The sequence below is a fragment of the Staurois parvus genome, unplaced genomic scaffold, assembly GCF_062004578.1.
Source record: "Staurois parvus isolate SC_StPar_1 unplaced genomic scaffold, SC_StPar_1.0 ptg001191l, whole genome shotgun sequence".
In the NCBI taxonomy this organism is placed as follows: Eukaryota; Metazoa; Chordata; class Amphibia; order Anura; family Ranidae; genus Staurois; species Staurois parvus.
The window spans coordinates 27,837-52,766 of NW_028318987.1; the positions used below are offsets into that span (position 1 = coordinate 27,837).

Sequence of the window (24,930 nt, forward strand, 5' to 3'; positions counted from 1 at the left end):
ACCCCTGAGATCATTGATTCATGCATCTGCCTTACAGGGTGTACACTCCTCATTGGTGTCTAAAGGCTATGGCAGGGGCGGACTGACTCATGGGGCCCCCGGGCAATAGGGGATCATGGGGCCCCTGTGTCCTCGCCCACACTCAAACCACACCCAAAAAAGCCTATGAAAGGTACCAGGGAAATCTCATGGGGCCCCCTACTGACCCCGGGCCCTCGGACAGTGCCTGAGTTCCCCAATGATCAGTCCTCCCCTGGGCTATGGTGGTCTTCAGCGTGTTCCTTGCTCCCTGACTCGAGTTCCACCAGTTCTACCAGCCCAGCTTCCTCCTGACTTAATTGTGGATGTTGTTCTGGACCAACCAGCTCAGCCAGTTTGTTATCTTTGCTTCATTCCTGGCTTTGTTCTGGCTTCTGTACGGCATTGCGCACTCGTTGCTGACTTCATAAATACATCTCATAACTGCTCCACATTGCCTGCATGCACCGTGTTCAGATCCAGTGAATCCTGCTATCCTGAACCCACCGATGAATCGAAGTTCCACGAAACCTCTTCTGATTCTCCTGCTGACTCCTCACCTGGTATTGCTGCTCGCACGAGCTGCTTGAACATCCCAATTGGCATCTCCAGTCCCGGTTTCTGCAAGCTACATCTACTGGAACGTGTATTCTTCCAGCCCCTTTGGACCCTCTGTTTCACTTTCAGGGGTGCTCAGGCAGGAGATACAAGAGAGTCGTCTGCCCTCACCATCTCCATCTCCTATCAGGTAAGTGACAGTCGGATTTAAAACAAGGATACTGGAAAAAAAAATATATACCTTCAAAAAACAGAAGCTCCGATTTGGGGAAGGCAGGCAGCCTATGGCTACAGTACGCATGATTTTTGCTGCTGCCTTACCTTCCTTATGGGTGTTGAATTTCCCCATTTAATTTCTTTAGCCTAAGTTTCCAGGGCTGACGTCATGCTGCTGCACGATTCCGGGTCAGTAGCGTCTATACATGTAAGCCAGTTCGCATTGTTTTATTGGAGTGTTTTTACCCATATACAGTGAAGGAAATGCATATTTGCTCCCCGGCTGATGCTGAATGTTCGCCCCTCACAAGGAAATGATCGGTCTAAACATCGAATGTTCGGTGTATTGTAACACTGAGAGACAGAATACAAAAACAAATTCAGCAGAAATGCGTCTAACAAATGATGACTGATCTGCATGTTCATGAGGGAAAGAAGGATTTGATTCCCTTCACAAAACATGACTTAGTACTTGGTGGCCAATCCCTTGTTGGCAATCACAGAGGTCAGACGTTTCCTGTAGTTGGCCTCCAGGTTTGCACACATCTCAGGAGGGATTTTGGCCCACTCCTCTTGGCAGATCCTCTCCAAGTCATTCAGGTTTGGTGGCTGACATTTGGCAACTCGAACTTTCAGCTCCCTCCACAGATTTTCAATCAGATTAAGGTCTGGAGACTGGCTAGGCCACTCCAGGACCTTAATGTGCTTCTTCTTGAGCCACTCCTTTGTTGCCTTGGCCGTGTGTTTTGGGTCATTGTCATGCTGGAACACCCATCCACGACCTATTTTCAATGCCCTCGCTGAGGGAAGAAGGTTCTCACCCAAGATTTGATGGTACATTGCCCCGTCCATCATCCCTTTGATGCAGTGCAGTTGTCCTGTCCCCTTAGCAGAAAAACACCCCCAAAGCAGAATGTTTCCATCACCATGTTTCACAGTTGGGATGGTGTTCTTGGGGTCATAGGCAGCATTCCTCCTCCTCCAAACATGGCGATTTGGGTTGATGCCAAAGAGCTGGATTTTGGTCTCATCTGACCACAACACTTCCCACCAGTCCTCCTCGGCATCATTCAGATGTTCAGTGGCAGACTTCAGACGGGCCTGGACATGTGTTTTCTTGAGCAGAGGGACCTTGCGGGCACTGCAGGATTTCAGTCCTTGTCGGCGTAGTGTGTTACCAATTGTTTTCTTGGTGACTGTGGTCCCAGCTGCCTGGAGATCATTGACAAGATCCTCACGTGTAGTTCTGGGATGATTCCTCACTGTTCTCATGATCATTGACACTCCACGAGGTGAGATCTTGCATGGTGCACCAGACCTAGGGAGACTGACACTTGTTTTGTGTTTCTTCCATTTGTGAATGATTGCACCAACTGTTGTCACCTTCTCACCAAGCTGCTTGGCCATAGTTTGGTAGCCCAGTCCAGCCTTGTGTAGGTCTACCATCTTGTCCCTGACATCCTTGGACAGCTCTTTGGTCTTTGCCATGGTGGAGAGTTTGGAATCTGATGGTTTGATTGCTCCTGTGGACAGGTGTCTTTTATACAGGGAACACAATGAGATTAGCAGCACTCCCTTTAAGAGACTGCTTCTAATCTCAGCTTGTTACCTGTATGAAAGACACCTGGGAGCCAGAAATCCTGCTGAATGATAGGGGATCGAATCCTTCTTTCCCTCATGAACATGCAGATCAGTCATCATTTGTTAGATGCATTTCTGCTGAATTTGTTGTTGTATTCTGTCTCTCAGTGTTACAATACACCTGAAGTAAAAATAAAAAATAAAATAAAACGTGGCACCTGCCGCGGTCTATAACTGGCTTATGAAGCAAGGACTACGTGAACCAGGCAACGCATGTCAATATAAAAGAAAACGCAGTCCTTGCTTCATAAGCCAGCTATAGACCGCGGCAGGTGCCACGTTTTATTTTATTGTTGTTTTTAAGGTGAGTGGGCGCACTGGTTCCCATTGTGCTATATGCTGGGTGTTCTTTGCACTCCTGTACCTTTAAGAGGGGTGGGCTCCCTGATGAGCACCTGCCCCAGGTCTATCCTTTAAATACATGTGCCTCTACTATGTGGACTCAAATTTGTAGAGTTAGGACCACAGAATATCGGGGTGCCGTGGCTCACGTATGTATTTGCAAATGTGTGCTAACTAAACCCCGGTTTTAACGCATACTGTTAGACAGGTTAATTTGGTTGTTGGCAAGCTGGGTGGTGAGTTGATTTTTGAACACTTTTTTTCTTTTTCTTTTATACTTACAATACACCGAACATTCAACTTTTAGACCGATCGTTTCTTTGTGAGGGGCAAACATTCAAAAATCAGCCGGGGAGCAAATATGCATTTCCTTCGCTGTTGTTTAATACTACACTATTGGAGATTCGTTCGCTCTCGGTGAGCCGTATTTTGCCCCAGCCCGACTCTACCGAGAGGTGCGTGGGTACAGCTGATGGGCGACAACGTATACACATCGGGCTTCTGTTATAACGCATGGGCGCTGTAGTAATGGCAGCCATCTATTACCTGGGTATTGAATTCACAGGGAGATGGTGGGGGACCTCTGGATTCTTCATAGGAACAAGGATCACTATAGCTATGCTGGTGGATTGATCTCTTCAAGTCTTCTCACTCGGACTTTATTTTTTGTTGAATGTTTTTTCAAATTATGTTTATAATTTTTTAAACTCTTGGATCTCATTACTGTTTACACATAAATATTTCAGCGGCACGTCGCTTTTTGATCTTTTACACATTTCTTTAGCCTGCCCTTCCCCCTGTATTGTGGAAGGACAGGCAGCCTATAGCTCTAGGTTTCCCCCGTACAGGGGATCCAGCCACCATCTAATACGGGAAGGAGATTCTTTGCACCGACTCCTCAAAGTTGGGCATTTTGGGCTCTTTCTGGCAGGACTGGATCTAGCCTGGGGGTGCAGTACAAAAACAATCAGTGGGTGTAATGTCAACACTGTCAGTCTATCACACGGTGTCATGACCTGGGAAACACTAGTATGTATTAGATTAGGGTGATTAAACAAAACCTGTGCCCCCTTATATCAGATGTTCCTATTAGAGTCCTCAGATTCCTTCTTTATATCATGACTACTAATCAGAATCCCCCTTACATCAGGTGTCCCCATCAGAGCGCCCCCTTACATCAGGTGTCCCCATCAGAGCGCCCCCTTACATCAAGTGTCCCCATCAGAGCGCCCCCTTACATCAGTGTCCCCATCAGAGCGCCCCCTTACATCAGTGTCCCCATCAGAGCGCCCCCTTACATCAGTGTCCCCAGTAGAGCATCCCGTTACATCAGTGACCCCATCAGAGCCCCCCCTACATCAGTGTCCCTAAAAGACCCAGTCTTTGCATCATTTGTCCTCATAAGAGTGTCCCCTTCCATATGATCAGGGGTCCCCATCAGAGCGCCCCCTTACATCAGTGTCCCTATCAGAGCCCCCCCCCCTTACATCAGTGTCCCTATCAGAGTGCCCCCTTACATTAGTATCCCCATTAGAACACCCCCTTACATCAGTGTGCCCAGTATAGCATCCCGTTACATCAGTGACCCCATCAGAGCCCCCCCCTACATCAGTGTCCCTAAAACAGTCCTTGCATCAATTGTCCTCATAAGAGTGTCCCCTTACATATGATCAGGTGTCCCCATCAGAGTGTCCCCTTACATATGATCAGGTGTCCCCATCAGAGTGCCCCCTTACATCAGGTGTCCCCATCAGAGTGTCCCCTTACATATGATCAGGTGTCCCCATCAGAGTGCCCCCTTACATCAGGTGTCCCCATCAGAATCCCACCTTACTTCAGTGTCCCTAAAAGAGCCCACATTAGCATCAATTGTCCTCATAAGAGTGTCCCATAACATTTGATCATTTATCCCCATCAGAGCGCCCCTTACATCAGGTGTCCCTATAAGAGTGCCCCTTACATGGATTGCCCCCATCAGAGCACCCCCTTACATCAACTGTCTGCATCAGACTGGCTCATGGATCAGTGGATGCACTCAGAGTACAATCTGGGGGGGGGGGGGGCACAGCTCACCCTAGCACCTCCCTAGATCCGGCCCTGCTTTCTGGTATTGTGGCCATAGACCCCCCAGAATCAACCTTGAACCCTCCCAAAATAATCACCACCTCACTGTCGGCACCCAAACACTCCTAACTGCTATCACCCCCAAAACTCCTCATATTCCTCCTGCTGCCTCATGTCATTCCACATGCTGGACAAGAGCAGGAATGGCCTTCTGTGCAAACAAATGGTGCTGTTCTATATCCTTCTGTGGAGGAGGAGGAGGAGGAGGAGGAGCACCAAAAATGTTCTGCTAGATTATATGGAATGAGTTGTAAAAATACCAACAAAAATGGTGGTTGGAAATCTTCCACTCTAAGCCCACATATAATATATTTACAATAATATATTTGAAATACTACAATTTTGGCCGTTTTCAATATATATATATCTGTTGAAATGCGTTTTTATTACAAAATATCTGAAAAATATTTTTAAAAATACATTTTCAAATATACCGTATGTCTTTAAAAATACATTTTTGGAATGCATTTGCAGATGTATAGTAAAATGACTTTTATATGTTGAAAAAAATCTGAAGAATATATTTAACAAAATTTATTTTTAAATATTTTTCATATATTCTGTAATATATAAAAAACGCATTTCAACGTGTGTGTGTGTGTGTAATTTTTTTTTTTAAATATATTGAATACGGACAAAATTGTAGTATTTCAAATTTTGTCAATATATTTGGAAAGACTATTTTCAAAATATAGCTCAATAAATAGATATAGATATACAGTGTGTATATATGTGTGTGTGTGTATATATATAATCACACACGTTGAAATGCATTTTTTACAAAATATTTAAAAATGTATTTATTTTTTTTAAATATATTCAGATTTTTTTTTTTTAACATATTTATTTATTTATTTTTTTTAATTCAAATATTTATTGATTTTTCATATTTATAAGTACATATATAATAAAAGGAAAAAAGAACATGACAATACATTTCATCAACATTCTCATATCATATATAAAATTTTTAATCCTATCTCCTTCTATTTCCCCCTATTTATATCCCATACCTCTACCCCTACTCCCTACCACATCCCTCCACCCTCCCACTCTGCATTTTTCTCTTGTCTCCTTCCCTATACAATCAAACTTCTCTTCTCATTTCTTATTGCTTCATATATATTCGTTTAATGTACAAAATCTTCCCATTTCTCCCATCTCCTATTATATATCTCCATCTTACCTTCTTGGATATAGTATCATTTCTCCATTTTACTAATCTGATTTACTCTCTCTACCCAGTCCTTTTCCCTCGGAACTTCTAAACTATGCCAGAATTTAGGTATCAAACCCTTTGCTGCATTCACATAGTACCATATACCCGAGTCCTTGTATTTATTCACTGGTATATCAGTCTTATGTAATAAACACACTTCTGGATCTAGTCCTATCTTTATCCCTGAGATTTTCTCTATTAAGTTGACCGTTTTCTCCCAAAAACTTTGAATCTTTGGGCACTCCCACCAGATATGAAACCACGTACCAATCTCTCCACACCCACGCCAGCACTCTTGTGTTCTCTCTATACCAGTGGTTCTTAACCTGGGTTCGATCGAACCCCAGGGGTTCGGTGAGTCAGTCTCGCGGGTTCGGCGGAGGTGAAGACCCACACCCGACTCATATGATTCGTGATGACATGCCCCGCTTGTCCATCATTGGCTGCAGGTGGTCACGCAACATCGCTTAGCCCAGTGGTCGGCAAGCCGCGGCTCGCGAGCCACATGCGGCTCTTTACACGCTTTAATGCGGCTCTTGTGTGCCGGGCGCCCGCTCCCCTCCCTCCTCTTGGGTGGCAGGGACTCTGCAGCGTGATCCAAAAAAAAAAAACAGCCAGGGCAGCGCGCTCAAATGCAATGATTGGCCAGTCTCGCTGCCACTCACATCCTGATAGCCAGTGATTGGCTGTCAGGATGTGTGTAGGCGGGACAGCGTGACGAACGTGAGAGGAGCTAGGCTCCTCTCACAGTCCGCCCTGAAGACCGGAACGGCGCGGGAACACGGCGAGAGGAACGCACGGAGCAAAGGTAAGTGAATTGACACAGGGGGGACTTGGCTTACTACTTGCTACTTACTACTACTATATGGGGGATGAATTAATATGGGGGATGAATTAATATGGGGGATGAATTACTATGGGGGATGAATTACTATGGGGGATGAATTACTATGGGGGATGAATTGATATGGGGGATGAATTGATATGGGGGATGAATTACTATGGGGGATGAATTACTATATGGGGGATGAATTACTATATGGGGGATGAATTACTATATGGGGGATGAATTACTATATGGGGGATGAATTACTATATGGGGGATGAATTACTATATGGGGGATGTATTACTATGGGAGATGAATTACTATAAAACAGTGGTTCTTAACCTGGGTTCGATCGAACCCCAGGGGTTCAGTGAGTCAGTCTCGCAGGTTCGGCAGAGGTGAAGACCCACACCCGACTCATATGATTCGTGCAGTAAATATTCATTATTATGTTTTTGTTTTTGTGTGAAAATCATGTTTTAATGGTTTTGTTCTTTGTTAACGGTTTTGTTCATTTTGTGCACCTATGTATAAATATATACCTATGTTTTGAATTTTAAAAATCATATTTTATTTTTCCAATTAAGAAGGGTTCGGTGAATGCGCATATGAAACTGGTGGGGTTCAGTACCTCCAACAAGGTTAAGAACCACTGCTCTATACCCATTTTATGTTCCACCTTTGGTGTGATGTGCCATCTTACCAAACTTTTATAATTTACCTCCACTTCTCTCATGCTGATATTTTCGTGTGTGAGTCTATATATTTTCCTCTGTTTATCCTCATCTATCTCTATCCCCAAGTCCTTTTCCCATTTTTCTATATACATTGGTTTTACTTCCGTGACTAACTCAGTGAGAATTTTATATATCTTTGCCGTGCCCCGTTTCCCATCTCCCCGTGATTCCAACAACTTCTCAAACAGGTTCCATTCCTTTCTCCCTCTCATAGGTTTCGGAAGACTCTCAACAAAGTGTTTTAATTGGTGATATTTCCACTCATCAATCTTAATAAAAAGTTCCCTTCCACCTTTCTTTAAATCTTTTAATGTTTTCAATTTCTGTCCATCCATAATATCCCTTAATTGAATGTCCTCCTTTTTAATCCATTTTCCCATACTCCCCTCTATACCTGGTGGAAAATACTCCATATTCCTTAGTGACATTAATTGTGAATTAAAATCCCACTTCATACGTTTATGTAAATCATCCCAAACCTTTAAAACATTCAGTGTATACACACTCGTGGTATTTTTTAAACCTCTATATTGTGCTGGTGCCCATATGCTTCTACTCAGGTCAACTCCACTCAGATCGTTCTCTATCTTAACCCACCTTTTCCCCCTTATATTGTGCGTCCAATCATAAATTCTTGTTAAAACTACAGCATTATAGTATCTCCTAAAATCTGGCACTCCCAATCCCCCTCTGTCTTTACCTCTACTCATCAGATCATAGGATATTCTAGGTTTTTTATTTTTCCATATAAATTTTGTTATCTTTTTAATTTCTTTAAAAAAGGCCTCTGGGAGTCTTATTGGGATCATCTGAAATTTATACAAGACTTTGGGTACAATTATCATTTTTATCAGATTTATTCGTCCTAACCAAGAGGGGATTCCTCTTCCCAGTATCTTCAGTTCCTCTTTGATCTCATTTAGAAGAGCAATATAATTTACTTTATACAATTTTGTATATTAAGCAGTAAGTTTAACCCCTAAATATTTTATCTCTCTATCTCTCCATATAAAAGGGAATTCTTTTTGTATCTTTTCTTTCTCACTATTTGGAAGATTTACATTTAAGATCTCAGTTTTTGTCGGGTTGATTTTTAAGTTTGATATTTCCCCATACTCTTTTAACTAGTAGCCGACCGCAGATACCCGAATGACGGCTTCACTGCGGCGTCATATGACGTCCCCCCAGAACGCGCTCTCCTGCGCGCCCCAGGGGGCGCGCACCCGGCGATCTCCGTGATTGCTGTGTCCTACGGACACAGCTGATCACATGATGTGGTAAAAGGCCGATCCCAACTGCCTTTTACCACGTGATCAGCAGTGTCCAATGACGCGCTGATCACAGGGAAATGCAAGTGCCGGTTCTCGGCTGCACTTTCCTCACGCTGTCAGATCATGAGGAAAGTACTGCCGAGAACCGGCAGTTGTCAGAGCGAGGATCGGCACCGATCATCAGGACACTGATGATCAGTGCCCTGATGATCGGTGCCACCCGCAAATTCCGCCCACCTGTGCCCAGCAGTGCGCCCACCCACCTGTGCCCACCCACCTGTGCCCACCCACCTGTGCCCACCCACCTGTGCCCACCCACCTGTGCCCACCCACCTGTGCCCACCCACCTGTGCCCACCCACCTGTGCCCACCCACCTGTGCCCACCAGTCAGCGCCACCAGTCAGTGCCCAGGGGTTGTGCCAGTCAGTGCCACCAGTCAGTGCTCAGCAGTGATGCCAGTCAGTGCCGTCTATCAGTACCCATCATCAGTGTCACCTATCAGTGCCGCCTATCAGTGCTGCATATTAGTGCCGCCTATCCGTGACACCTCATTAGTGCTGTCTATCAGTGCCGCCTATCCGTGCCACCTCATTAGTGCTGCCTATCAGTGCCCTTTAGTGCTGCCTATCAGTGCACATCAGTGCCGCCTATCAGTGCCCATCAGTGCTGCCTTAACGCACATCAGTGAAGGAGAAAAAATACCTGTTTGCAAAAAATTTGAAAAAAAAAAAAAATTCTTTGCTTCTATTATAAAATTTTTCACTTTTTTTATTTATAGCACAAAAAGTAAAGTGCCCAGTGGCGATTAAATACCACCAAAAGAAAGCTCTATTTGTGAGAAAAAAATGATCAAAATTTCATATGGGTACAATGTTGCATGACCGCGCAATTGTCAATCAAAGTGCGGCAGCGCTGAAAGCTGAAAATTGGCCTGGTAAGGAAGGGGGTATAAGTGCCTGGTAGGCAAGTGGTTAAACTTTTTATTAAATTCAGGAGTGTTATCCTAGGGTTTCCCACATAAAACAGGTCGTCTGCAAAAGCTGCCACCTTATGTTCAGTTTCCCCTATTTGTATTCCCTTTATATCTACGTTCTTCCTAATTGTTTCCAACAAGGGTTCCAATGATAGCACATGCAGCAATGGGGACAGTGGGCATCCCTGTCTTGTCCCGTTTGACATCCCTATGGGCTCAGACTTTTCACCATTAACCAAAATAACCGCGGTTGGCATTTTATACAACTTTCCTATCCACTCCCTCATTCTACCACCTACTCCCATGATCTCTAGGGTATCCATCATAAAGCTCCAGTTTACTCTATCAAAAGCTTTTTCAGCATCGATCGAGAGCACCACTGCCGGGGTTTTCCCTTTCTTAGCTTTCTGGATCAACAACATAGTTCTGATTCCATTATCTCTACCCTCTCTCCCCGATACAAAACCAACCTGATCCCCCTGGATCCATTCTGGCATCAAGTCTTTCATCCTATTTGCTAAAACCTTTGCATATAACTTTGTATCTATATTTAGGAGTGCAATTGGCCTATAGCTAGAACATTGAGTAGCATCCTTTCCTTCCTTATGTATAAGTGTTACATGGGCTTTTAGGGATTCCTGTCTAATCTCCATTTCTCCACCCAGGGCATTCATATACTCCTTCAAGTTAGGTATTAGCAGTTCACTATATTTTTTATAATACCTCACGGTATATCCATCTGGGCCAGGGCTTTTCCCCACCTTAGTATCCTTCAACGCTATCTTTATTTCCTCCTGCGTAATTTCCAACTCCAGGGATCTCAGTAGATCTTCATCTATCTTTGGTAGTCCTGCATTTTTTAAATATGCCCTTCTTTTTTCTCTGTTTTCATTTTCACTATTTGCTAAGTTCTGAGAATTAATATTATACAGCTTGCTATAATATTCCTTGAACACCTTCCCGATCTCTTTAGTAGAGTGAGCTATTTCTCCCTTGGGATTTCTTATTTTTTTCTATATAGTTTCTATTTTTCTTTTTTCTCAGGGCTCTCATTAAGTGTTTTCCTGGTCGATCCCCCCATCTATACCTCTCCGCTGCTACTTTATTGAGTACTCTCCTCCTTTCTTCTTCCATTAATACCTCCAATTCTTTCTTCTTTCCTATTACCTTCTGCCTTGTCTCACTTGTTGTTCTATTTTTATGGATCTGTTCCAGGTCATATATTTCTTTTAAGAGCCCCGTCATTTTCTTACTCCTTTCCCTTTTCTTTTTTGCCCCTAGCGCGATCAATATACCCCTAATATATACCTTATGGGATTCCCAGACAGTGGCCACTGACACATCCCCTGTTTCATTCTCTTGAAAGTATCTTTCCATCTCTTTTCTGATCTGCTGATCAATCTCTTGATCTAATAGAAGGGCCTCATTTAACCTCCATCCTACCCCCCTTGTCAACTGCCTCCCCCATCTTACCTTCATTATAACTGGGGCATGGTCTGAGATAGTCATTGTCTCTATTTCTACTTTAACCACCCTCTCGATAAGTTGATGGTCTACCATTATATAATCCAATTTTGAATAAGTCTCGTGTGCATTAGAGAAGAAGGTATAGTCTCTTTCCTTTCCATGTGTTATTCTCCATATATCCACTAGTTGGCCCTCATGTATCTCCTTCTTTAAGGTCCTCATAGACCTACCTCCCTCTCATTGCACACGAGAAGTTGTATCCATCTGTGGATCTAAACATAGATTCAAATCTCCCGCCAGTATACCCTTTCAGGTATACTTCTGGTCTCTTATTTGGGCAGTATATATTCGCTATTGTACACTCCATTTCCTGCAATCTACCTTTCAAAAACAAAAATCTCCCCTCAGGATCCGTCTCTCTCTCCTCTATCTCCCACCTTACATTTTTATCAAACCCAATTGCCACCCCCTTAGCTCTCTTAATTGGGGAGTCTGCATAGAACCATGTTGGATAGCTGGTGATTAATTTAATATTTGACTTAATCTCAAAATGCGTCTCCTGTAAAAAAAACTACCGAAGCTTCTCTATGTTGCAACTCCTTAAATAGCTTAAATCTCTTCCCAGGACTATTCAACCCCTTTACATTGTAAGTTATAAATGTTATAACTTCCATATGTCTTGTATACATCTCCTCGCTATGCAGAGTATTTTTAAAAACTTCCCCCTATACCATCCTTCTCCCCCTCCCTCACCATAGCCCTCCCCTTTCCCCTCCCCCCTCCCCAACATCCTCCCCCTCCCAGGCCTCCTTTGCCTTTGGATCATGTTCCACCTTTGATCCCTCTATAGGGGTTCGACTCCAACTATGACCGCTCACCTTCCCCCCCTCCTCCCCAATGTCCCCTTATCTATTGTCTCTCTATTTCCTCTTTTAACCAACAGCCATTTTCCTAATCTACCAGTGTCCAACTCTCCCTCTTCCACTTCCCAACCCGGTATCACTTGTCTCTGCAGTCCAAGTTTATCACAGAAATCTTCCATATCTTCCGGAAATTTTAAGATGGCTGTAATTCCATCCCTCCACCCGATTAGACTTGTATCACGGCCTCATCTGTATTTCACACTATGTTTTTTCATCACTTCTAATAGGGGTTTCAGTGATCTCTTCCTTCTCAGAGTCTCTGATGTTAAGTCTGCAAAAATTTGAATAATTTTCTCTCCGTATGTAATATTTGTTTTTCCTTTAATCTTTTTCCATATCTCTTCTCTATCTCCGTAGTTATGGAATTTAACAATTATATCCCTTGGTTTTTCTATCCCTTTGTCTTGTTGATACTTTCCAATCCTGTATACTCCGTCCAATTTAAACATGTCCTCATCCACTTTATCCATTATGGAGTTCAAAATTTTGCCAATTAGCTCTTTTAAGTCTTTTAAATCTTCCCCCTGTGACAGTTCCGGGACTCCTCTTACTCTGAGATTATTTCTCCTTTCTCTATTTTCTTGTTCTTCCATCATATAGAGCAATCTCCTTTGTTCTTTTCTATCTTCTAGTATCCATTTTTCTAATTTTGGGATGGTTTGGGTATAAGTTTGCACTTTTTCCTCCATTTCCTCCACCCTAGTTAACAATTGTCCCATTTCTTCCCGAATCATCCCCATTTCATACTTCATTGATTTTTTCCAAGCCTTTAAACATCTCCGCCATTTTCTTTTTTATTAGGTATTTGCATATCTCTTTCACGATCTCTCAGATCAGTGCCTTCCATTAATTGTTGGCTATTATATACCGGGCCCAGGGAGAGTCTCGGGCTATTATCCAGACTTATTTCCAATTCACTTTTTTCATTTATTCCCTGAGATCTTTCTGGGGTAACATTTCCCTGTGACACATACTTCTTAATCGTACCAGTTTGGGAGTTCTTAGGCCCACTCCCTTTGATGTTTTTTACCTTTTCATTTTATTTTTAAAGCCTTTACTCTTGTTTCCTGTTCTCCTGGACACCTACTCCTCCCGATCTTCAGACCCGCCCTAGGAATCCCCGATTTCTTTTATTTTCAGGTTGTGTAATTAATGCAAAGTCTTACTATAGGCATCTGAAAGTCTAATACGAGGAATCAATGTATATAAGGCTCCAATGTACAGATCCAATATATAGTGTAGAAGAAGACCTGCTGGAGGGCCCACGGTCCTCACTCACCCTTCACGTTGGGATATCACTCCAGAAGCAGTCCTCTTTTGTCACTATAAGTTCTTAAGGGGATTCCTCTGGGTCTAATATGGCTCAAGTCACTTATCTTTCCCATCATATATCTCCTTATTTTGGAGGTGATGTATTGATATATATTAGTTTAAGGATTGGGAAAGATATAGAAGTTTAGAGGGTTAGCCTTATTGTAGCAGTGGTGTAAGGCAATAGGGATAGTATGATGTAGGAATGGTATGGCAGCAGGGAGATTTTGAGGTCTCAGGAAGATGGGGTGGAGATGGTGTGATGTGAAAGGAGTGTGCTGGTTTACCTCCTCCACTTCTCCTACTTGTGTACACATCAGGCAAGTTCTCCCACACCCGGATCTCCCAGGGCTTCTCTGCGGCTGCCCACGTGTCAGCGCCGCTCCACTGCCTCGTCCGTCTCAGTAGTATCTCCCTGGCAACCTCGCTCCTCCTCCGAAACCGGCTTTCTCCTGGCTCCAGGCACTCTGACCGACAGCCCGACCATCTCCCCGGCAACTCCACTCCTCCTCCTAAGCCTCCGCAGGACATCAGAGGAGAGCCCCGAGGCGTTCCTCTCCCGGGCTCTCTGCCAGCTCTCTCCGAGGTCCAGGAAGCCGACCGTCTCCGGGACACTGCGTATCGTCTCCAGTCGGGTGAGTCACCGCACACCCTCGATGCAGCTGGTCTCTCTTTTAGGGACTCATGGGGGAGGATAAACAGGGGGAGGCTAACGGAGAGTGCTTACTGCACGCTCTCCCGTGCCGTCATAGTCAGGCTCCACCCCGTTTTATTCTTTTCGAGGATTGCTGTATTGATGTTATCAACATATTTGTAAATGCATTCCAAGAATGTAAAAATATTTTTCATATATTTTGTAATAGAACGCATTTCAACATACTAATAAAAAAAAAAAATAAAAAAAAATAAAAAATATATATATAATTTATTTCAGGTACTTGTATAGCGCCGTCAATTTACGCAGCACTTTACATATATATTGTACATTCACATCAGTCCCCGCCCCCGAGGAGCGTCCAATCTAAGGTCCCTAACCCTCAAGGGGCGTACAATCTCTAAGGTCCCTAACCCTCAAGGGGCGTACAATCTAAGGTCCCTAACCCTCAAGGGGCGTACAATCTGAGGTCCCTAACCCTCAAGGGGCGTACAATCTAAGGTCCCTAACCCTCAAGGGGCGTCCAATCTAAGGTCCCTAACTCACATTCATACATACACATACAAGGGCAGATTTGGCCAAGAATCAATTCATCTACCAGCATGTCTTTGGAGTGTGGAAGGAAACCGGAGTACCCGGAGGAAACCCACGCAAGCACAGGGAGAACATGCAAACTCCATGTAGGAGGTGCCATGGTTAGGACCATTCACATCAGTCATCATTCACATCAGTCCCCGCCCCCAAAGAGCGTACAATCTAAGGTCCCTAACTCACATTCATACTTACACACCTTAGGGCCAATTTAGACTGAAGCCAATTAACTTACCAGCGTGTCTTTGGATTGTGGGATGAAACCGGAGTACCCGGTTTTGCGCGCCTGCAGAAGGAAAAGACACAGAAATAAAAATTCGACAGGGGCTTTAACGATTTCTTTCCAAAACAAAAAAAAGCCACTGTGCCTCCCGATATATGTATTGCAATATATTTTGAAATATATTGAATACGGCCAAAATTGTATTTCAAATATATTTTACTTCCATGTGGGGGGCCACCCAATCCAGGAGCTTTGTACATTCACATCAGTCCCCGCCCCCGAGGGGCGTACAATCTAAGGTCCCTAACTTACATGCATACATACACATACTAGGGCCAATTTAGACAGGAGCCAATTCACCTACCAGCATGTCTTTGGAGTGTGGGAGGAAACTGGAGTACCCGGTTTTGCACGCATGCAGAAGGAAAAGACACAGCAATAAAAATTCGACAGGGGCTTTAACGATTTCTTTTCTCTTCATAATCTTTTGTGTTTTTTTTTTTTTTTTTCTTCTGATCATTTGTTGTTTTCTCTTTATGCAGCATGACGATACCAAATTTCATGAAACTAGGAATGTTGCTAGCTCTCACATGTGGTAAGTTGAACGCCCCGTGCAATACTAATGTTCAATGTCATAGACATGCATAATGCATGTAACCAGGGGCGGACTGACCATTTGGAAACTCAGGCATTGCCCGAGGGTCGGGGGTCAGTAGGGGGCCCCATGAGATGCCCCTGGTACCTTTTTCATAGGATTTTTTGAGTTTGGGCAAGGACACAGGGGCCCCATGATCCCCTATTGCCCGGGGGCCACATGAGTTGTCAGTCCGCACCTGCATGTAACATTAGAAAATCATATGGCGTCCCAGAACGAGAGAACCGCCTTGCGCCCGTCATTACCTTATATGGCGGGTGGGAGGCGGTTAAAGGTATAGTACTGTACAGGGACATGATTAAAAAAATAAATTCGTAAATGCATTGCAAACCAATTAATCTGTTCATATTGCAAAAAATTTAGTAAACCGAGGCATTATTTTCAATGGATTTTCATTCGTAAACCGAAAATTACGTTAACCGAGACGTTCGTAAATCGAGGTACGCCTTTATATACCAAAGTTTGTAGGCTCTATAACTTTTATGCAAACCAATCATTATACACTTACTGGGATTTTTTTTTTTTTTTACCAAAGACTACATTTTGGCCAAAATTTATGAAGAAATTTGATTTTTACATTTTTGTTATTGGATATGTTTTATAAGAGAAAGTAAAAAAAATATATTTTTGCTAAATTTTCGTTTTTTTTGGTTTATATTGCAAAAAATAAAATCCCCAGTGGTGATCAAATACCACCAAAAAACAACTTTGTGTGAAAAAAAAATATATAAATTTTGTTTGGGTACAGCATCGCGTGACCGCGCAATGACCAGTTAGTCGCAGTGCGGTTTAGCAAAAAAATAGGGGACTTCCGGAGCTGAAGTGGTTAATATTGTTACCTTTTTGTTACAAGTTTATTACATATTATCCGTTGGGAAGAAAAAAGTTGAAGTCAATTAAAATTTTCGAACAGTTTTATAACCAAGTATAAAATGTTTTCTTCACAGAATCAGGAGCACTTACTGTCCCTCCCAAGATTCTCTGCGGTGATTTGATATGTCAAGCTGGAACAAACTGCAAAATAGGAAATGGACAACCCACTTGTGTGGGGGTCTCAGAAGCCAATTGTGAAGTATTCGGGTTTCCTCCTTACTTTAAGACCTTTGATGGCAAAACTTTTAACTTCCAAGGCCCTTGCACCTACACGCTTGCCGAGACTTCCCACAATGACACCAACCTTCCTGGTTTTAGCATCAAGATTGCATACCAAAATCAAGGCAACACCAAAATTATGAATCCAACTTTTGAGATCACGGATCCTTCACAAAATACTACTTTAAAGACCAAAAACAATAAGCTCACAAAGGTAAGTGACCATGCTTATGCATAGACACTAGGTGGCCAAAAGTTTGCAGAATCACAACCATCACACCCACACGAGCTTGTTGGACATCCCATTCCAAAACCGTGGTCATTAATATGGAGTTGCCTCCTCTGTGGCTAAAACAACCTCCACTCTTCTAGGAAGGCTTTTCATAAGATTTTGTATGGTGTCCGTGAAAATTTGTGCCCATTTGTGAGGTCAGGTACTGATTTTGGAGAAGATCTGGCTCACAGGGCTCTAGTTCATCCCAAAGGTGTTCAGTACGGCTGATGTCAGGGTTCTGTGCAGGACATTTGTGTTCCTGCACCCAAACTGGTCAAACCATGTCTTTTATGGAGCTGGCTTTCTAGGAGAAGATCTGGCTCTCAAGGTTCTAGTTCATCCCAAAGGTGTTCAGTATGGCTGAGGTCAGGGCTCTGAGCAGGACATTTGTGTTTCCGCACCCAAACTGGTCAAACCATGTCTTTATGGAGTTGGCTTCCAGGAGAAGATCTGGCTCTTAAGGTTCTAGTTCATCCCAAAGGTGTTCAGTATGGCTGAGGTCAGGGCTCTGTGCAGGACATTTGTGTTCCCGCACCCAAACTGGTCAAACCTTGTCTTTATGGAGTTGGCTTTCCAGGAGAAGATCTGGCTCTCAAGGTTCTAGTTCATCCCAAAGGTGTTCAGTACGGCTGAGGTCAGGGCTCTGTGCAGGACATTTGTGTTCCCGCACCCAAACTGGTCAAACCATGTCTTTATGGAGTTGGCTTTCCAGGAGAAGATCTGGCTCTCAAGGTTCTAGTTCATCCCAAAGGTGTTCAGTACGGCTGAGGTCAGGGCTCTGAGCAGGACATTTGTGTTCCCGCACCCAAACTGGTCAAACCATGTCTTTATGGAGCTGGCTTTGTACACAGGGGCACAGTCATGACAGAACAGAAAGTGGTCTTCACCAAACTGTTACCAAAAGGCTTAGAGAGCACAATTATCTACAATGTCTTTGTTTGCTGTAGTATTAACAGGACCATAACTGGAAACTCCTGAATTAAAGAATACTTTTGGTCATTTTATGTATCAGTGTGAACTTTATATGAAAAAAAATCACCTTTTTCTATCCCACTTGTTCTAGGTTAATCAAAATCTTGAAAAAAGAGCTAAAATTTCAAGTTCTGGACTCTTAGTGATTATTAAGACAGATTTCGGCCTAATTTTGCGATGGGACAAGAAAAACTATATGAAATTAACAATTCCCAACATCTTTAACCAAAAAGTACGTGGACTTTGCGGCAACAGTAATGGCAACTCTGCAGATGATTTTGAGACACCAACTGGCACTCGGGTAGCTCGTGGGGCTGACTTTGGCAGAAGTTGGGTAGTGGATGATGGACAGTGCATTGGTAAGGATGTCATTACAGACGGTACCCATAATCCTGGTCACGGAAATTCAGCCAGCATTAGACTTTGTGTTTTTTTTTAAGATGTTCCATTGTAACGAGGGGAGACTTTGCTCTCATTCAGTTATGTAATATCCATGTGTGCAAGGCACTCGAGCCCCAAGGGGGATGGGACCACTGTGCACTGAAAACATGGAGGCCATCCTGACTCCTGAGCTGCAGCTGTCACTTGCGGCTAAAGGACATCCACTTATGGCAGTGAGCCACCTCGTCTGGGCATAGTGGCTGCCACACTGGATCCCTCCCCTCCCTACCCTCGGATTGGACAGTATAGGTCGGGAAAGGAGAGTGGGTGGAAATTGTGGTTACTCATTGGAGCAACAGCCATGGACTTTAGCTCCTATGTGAAGTGGAGCTGGAGATAGGACATCCCCATGCCTGAGAATGGACTCCAAACCAGCTACCAACTGCTGGTGGCCCTGGGGTTAGTGTGGGGGAAATTATGAGGGGCAACTGAGATGGGGGGGCTGTAACATAAATGTAGGATTCGGATAGCTGTGATGTGATCTGTAGAAATATGTCGTCGTAGATCTCGTCTCATGTTGTTACAGATATTTTTATTTTACAGGATTTATGTAGCGCCAACAGCTTTACAATATAATAAGATCGCTGCGCGCTACCGGAGCCGCGCATTCGCAGTGAGAATGGGAGGACACCATATGACGTCCTCCCAGAACGAGAGAACCGCCTTGCGCCCGTCATTACCTTATATGGCGGGTGGGAGGCGGTTAAAGGTATAGTACTGTACAGGGACACGATTAAAAAAATTCGTAAATGCATTGCAAACCAATTAATCCGTTCGTATTGCGAAAAAAATGAGAAAACCGAGGCGTTATTTTCAATGGATTTTTATTTGTAAACCGAAAATTACGTTAACCGAGGCGTTCATAAATCGAGGTACGCCTTTATATACCAAAGTTATAGAGCCTACAAACTTTCATGAAAACCAATCATACACTTACTGGGATTTTTTTTACCAAAGACTACATTTTGGCCAAAATTTATGAAGAAATTTGATTTTTAAATTTTTTATGTTGCATATGTTTTATAAGAGAAAGTAAAAAAAATATTTTTGCTAAATTTTCATTTTTTTTTGTTTATATTGCAAATAATAAAATCCCCAGTGGTGATCAAACACCACCAAAAAAAACACTATTTGTGTGAAAAAATTATATAAATTTTGTTTGGGTACAGTATTGCCTGACCGCGCGATGACCAGTTAAAGAGTCAGTGTGGTTTAGCAAAAAAATTGGCTGGTCATGAAGGGGACTTTCGGAGCTGAAGTGGTTAATGTTGTTGTTACATTTTGTTACAAGTTTATTACATATTATCCGTTGGGAAGAAAAAAGTTGAAGTCAATGAAAATTTTCGAACAGTTTTATAACCAAGCAGAAAATGCTTTCTTCACAGAACCACCAGCACTTACTGTCCCTCCCAAGATTCTCTGCGGTGATGTGATATGTCAAGCTGGAACAAAATGCCAAATAGGAAATGGACAACCCACTTGTGTGGAGGTCTCAGAAGCCAATTGTCAAGTATCCGGTTTTCCTCCTTACTTTAAGACCTTTGATGGCAAATTTTTTGGCTTCCAAGCCCCTTGCACCTACACGCTTGCCGAGACTTACCACAATGACACCAACCTTCCTGGTTTTAGAATCAAGATTGCATACCAGAATGAAGACAACACCAAAATTATAAATCCAACTCTTGAGATCACAGATCCTTCACAAAATAAAAAGACCAAAAACAATAAGCTCACAAAGGTAAGTGACCATGCTTATGCATAGACACTAGGTAGGTGTGATGGTTGTGCTTCTGCAAACGTTTGACCACATGAGCTTGTTGGACATCTTTCCAAAACCGTGGTCATTAATATGGAGTGGCCTCCTCTGTGGCTAAAACAACCTCCACTCTTCTAGGACAGCTTTTCATAAGATTTGGGAGGGTGTCCATGGAACCTTGTGCCCATTTGTGAGGTCAGGTACTGATTTTGGAGGAAAATATCTGGCTTACAAGGCTCTAGTTCATTCCAAAGGTGTTCAGTACGGCTGAGGTCAGGGCTTTGTGCAGGAAATTTGTGTTCCCACACACCAAACTGGTCAAACCATGTCTTTATGGAGCTGGCTTTCCAGAAGATCTGGCTCACAAGGTTCTTGTTCATCCCAAAGGTGTTCAATACAGCTGAGGTCAGGGCTCTGTGCAGGAAATTTGTGTTCCCGCACACCAAACTGGTCAAACCATGTCTTTATGGAGCTGGCTTTGTACACAGGGGCACAGTTATGATGGAACAGAAAGCGGTCTTCACCAAACTGTTACTAAAAGGCTTGGAGAGCACAATTATCTACAATGTCTTTGTTTGCTGTAGTATTAACAGGACCCTAACTGGAAACACCTCAATTAAAGCATGCTTTTGGTCATTTTATGTATCATTATGGACTTTATATGAAAAAAATCCTTTTTTCTATCCCGCTTGTTCTAGGTTAATGATGAAATTCTTAAAAAAAGAGCTAAAATTTCAAGTTTCGAACACTTCGTGATTATTAAAATAGATTTCGGTCTAATTTTGGAGTGGGACAAGAAAAACTTCATAAAATTAACAATTCCCATTGCCTTTAACCAAAAAGTACGTGGACTTTGCGGCAACAGTAATGGCAACTCTGCAGATGATTTTGAGACACCAACTGGCGTTCAGGCGGCTAGTGAGGCTGACTTCGGCAGAAGTTGGGCAGTAGATGATGGACAGTGCAATGGTAAGGATGTCATTACAGACGGTACCCATAATCCTGGTCAAGAAAATTCAGCCAACATTAGACTTTGTGTTTTTAAGATGTTCCATTGTAACGAGGGGACACTTTGCTCTCATTCAGTTATGTAACATCCATGTGTGCAAGGCACTCGGGCCCCAAGGGGAATGGGACCACTGTGCACTGAACACATGGAGGCCATCCTGACTCCTGAGCTGCAGCTGTCACTTGCGGCTAAAGCTTAAAGGACATCCACTTATGGCAGTGAGCCACCTCGTCTCGGCATAGTGGCTGCCATACTGGATCCCTACCCTCCCTACACTCGGATTGGACAGTATAGGTTGGGAGAGGAGAGGGGGTGGAAATTGTGGTGTTACTCATTGGAACAACAGCCATGGACTTTAGCTCCTATGTGAAGCAGAGCTGTAGATAGAGGGCATCCCCATGCTTGGGAATGGACTCCAAAACCGCTACCAACTGCTGGTGGCCCTGGGGTTAGTGTGGAGGAAATGAGGGGCTACTAAGACTGGGGGGCTGTAATATAAATGTAGGATTTGGATAGCTGTGATGTGATCTGTAGAAATGTCATAGATCTCACCTTATGTTATTACAGATATTTTTATTCAGGATTTATATAGCGCCAACAGTTTGTGCAGCACTTTACAATATAATAAGATCAGTGTTCAGTATTCAGTCAGAGACTTATGTTCACCAATTAGCATCTGAAAGGACAGAGCAGCTGCTAGGCTGGAGGTGACACCTGGATGCCAATAAAACTTTGTCACCTATGTACCCAGAAATTGCCACCTTCTTGAAGTCTAAAAGAAGAGCTCCAGTCATTTTGGCTTCGGGAAGCAGCAGGAGACCAGGAGTGGCTCCAATCTGTCTGCTAGCTCTGAGGTATATCCACAGATCAAAGGGATCTATTTCATCTCTCATAAAAGCTAAAATATTAGTTGTAGAGATGAAAATTACTTCCTTCTGACTGGACACACTGTAGGCTCCATCTACATGCAAAACTGTATTTGTAGCCCCTGTGGAATCCCAGAGAAACGCAGAAAACGGCTATATGGAGCCTGATTGCGACAGCTGAACAAGCGATTGGTAATATCATGATCAGACTGATGCGCTGGTGTTGGAATTTCTACCCCTGACTTGGTGATTCAAACCATTCCTGGCCCATTCAGCTCTTGGTACTGCAGAACCCAGAACATCCTGTGGGCTGGTACAGGACCCCCCCCCCCCCGGGGTTGATTGGCCAAGGGCTCCCCAGCCCTTAGAGTGCACCAGATTCCAGATTGTATCTGCCTGTGTGGTCAGCCAGTTGGATTGGAGTCTCCCTCTAGTGGTGGCCAGAGGCAATGCGTACTGTGAAAGTGTATCATGGCCAGTCTTATATGGTCAAAGTCCCCCTTATGACTTCACCCCAAGTCATAGCCAGATGTGCATGCCTTGGTTAGCTAGTCGCTGTGGGCATGTGCTTGTGGGTTGGATCTGTGACAGGGGCGATAGTGAGTGTGCGTTCCATCTTTTTCCTGACAGCCTATTGTCTCCTATCAATGGCCCCCTCTGCACTGCCTGTCGCTGATGAAGGGGCATTTATTCATTCGACTGACAGTACTGAAACGAGAACATTTTTACTTCTAGTAACACCACCAAAGCAGGGGCATCTCTATCACCCACTGACAGCAATGCAGGGACATTTTTTTCCCGGTAGCAACACCTACACAGGCATGTAGATGGTTGTATAGGCAGTACCTTACACACATATACACTCACTGGTCACTTTATCAGGTCCACCTTGCTAGTGCCCAGAAAATCTCCACCACACTATAGCACCACCAGCCTGAACTGTTGATACGAGGCAGGATGGATCCACCACACCATGACACCACCACTACCACCAGCCTGAACCATTGATACAAGGCAGGATGGGTCCCCCACACCATGACACCACCACCACGAAGCATTGATACAATGCAGGATGGATCCACCACACCATGACACAACCACCACCAGCTTGAACTGTGATACAATGCAGGATGGATCCACCACACCATGACACTACCACCACCACCCTGAAGCATTGATAAAAGGCAGAATGCATCCATGCTTTCATGTTGTGCCAAATTCTGACCCTACCATCTGCATGTTGTAGCTGAAATCCAGACTCATCAGACCAGGCAAGTCTTTTCCAATCTTCCATTGTCCAATTTTGGTGCGTTTGTGCAAATTGTAGCCTCAGTTTCCCATTCTTAGCTGACAGGAGTGGCACCAGGTGTGGTCTTCTGCTGCTGTAGCCCATCTGCTTCAAGGTTGGACATGCTGTATGTTCAGAGATGGCATTCTGCATACCTTGGTTGTAACGAGTGGTTATTTGAGTTACTGTTGCCTTTCTATCATCTCCAACCAGTCTGCCCATTCTCCTCTGACCTCAACAAGGCATTTTCCTCCACACAGTGTAAAACTATAATTACCAATTTATTAAAATGTACAAAATACAATGTTAAAAATACATAGGCACTTATTATACAACCAGGCTGCTTCCTAGTATAAATGTACATGATGACGTCATGAGCGGTGGCAAAAAGTGCTAAATGGTTGAGGGGTTGTGGTGGAGACCTTTGTCTGAAGGTAGGCTTTAAAAACAGCTTCCAACTAATAAAGGTTTATGAATCTACTCCAGTGACCTCATTAGAAGGACCGACCATTTATTATTACATTGAAATTTGAATGTATAGAGATCTATGAACAAATCATGTGACATTAACTTTCCAATAAGAGAGCATTGTAACCAAACCATGTGACCTAGGAATAATTCATCCTTTGCAGAGGTTCAGTTTGAGATTGTTTTCCTACTTTCAAATAACTTGCTACTATTCATCACTGTACTACTTTATTGAAAGATTGTATATTCTTTTATTTTTTTTTAGACAGACTACAGAATTAAGAATCAAGATGAATATTATACTTCCCTTTCCACAAATTATTGCTGGGATGGATGAAATTGTGATTATGGAAAACAGAAATTTTTCAACATGAAGAGATTATTCAGTCTAAAATGGGAATCCTTGGTTTCTTTCTAAACTTTCAAATGATAATTAAATTACAAATCCTGATTTTGAAGCATCGTGATGTATCTTTTTTTTTTTTTTTCTTTTTTTCACTCAATTCAGGCATGGGTATATTTCCTTTTTTGTATAAACAAAACCTTTTGCTGGACACAATAGGTACAGTGAAACTTTTTTTTAAGCACAGTGAAAGACCAGACAATACTACAGGTACAATAATTTATTGACATAGAAGGATCATATGACAATGTATAAAACAAACAATATATACATACTCCCCCCCCCCCCCCAAAAAAAAAAGACAACAATGGGGTATCATTTCTTTCTTCAGAAATGAACAGGAAAATGCAGAGCAGAAAGGGTCAGGGATTGGATAGGTGGTATATAGGTAGGGGGAGGGGGGATGGACGGAAAAGGATGAACGGATAAATGTATTGATAATATGCTAGGGTTTTAATGAGTTTGTTTGTATAACTTGTTTATCTGAAAAATTAATAAATAGTTAAATAAAAAAAAAAAAGCAACAAGGGGGAATAAAAGTAGGTACGTAATTACTCCCTTCCATGTACTATTGTCACCGAGAATGTTAGTTCCAACTATAGTAAGAAG

The 24,930-nt window shown here is 43.1% G+C and overlaps 1 protein-coding gene across 2 annotated transcripts; it reads left to right on the forward strand.

Moving 5' to 3' along the window:
* Positions 1 to 445: 445 nt before the first annotated feature.
* On the forward strand, positions 446 to 24,376 carry LOC149438469 (zonadhesin-like). 2 transcript variants are annotated; one of them, XM_089659820.1, is made up of 7 exons: positions 446 to 766; positions 15,640 to 15,692; positions 16,700 to 17,058; positions 18,182 to 18,449; positions 19,917 to 20,269; positions 20,986 to 21,256; positions 24,184 to 24,376. In XM_089659820.1, the coding sequence occupies exons 2-7, from the start codon at positions 15,641 to 15,643 to the stop codon at positions 24,198 to 24,200; spliced, it is 1,320 nt and encodes a 439-aa protein (XP_089515946.1). In that variant the 5' UTR covers positions 446 to 766; position 15,640; the 3' UTR covers positions 24,201 to 24,376. The 2 variants fall into 2 exon arrangements, with proteins under 2 accessions (XP_089515946.1, XP_089515948.1); XM_089659822.1 differs by lacking the exon at positions 446 to 766 and adding an exon at positions 14,010 to 14,263.
* The last annotated feature ends 554 nt before the right edge of the window (positions 24,377 to 24,930 follow it).

Excerpts from the sequence above, each read along its gene's own strand:
- LOC149438469 (XM_089659820.1), top strand. The coding sequence starts at position 15,641 with ATGACGATACCAAATTTCATGAAACTAGGAATGTTGCTAGCTCTCACA. Across the intron at positions 15,693-16,699 it reads GTTGCTAGCTCTCACATGTG|AATCAGGAGCACTTACTGTC; the intron begins GTAAGTTGAACG and ends TTTTCTTCACAG. Across the intron at positions 20,270-20,985 it reads AAAACAATAAGCTCACAAAG|GTTAATGATGAAATTCTTAA; the intron begins GTAAGTGACCAT and ends CGCTTGTTCTAG.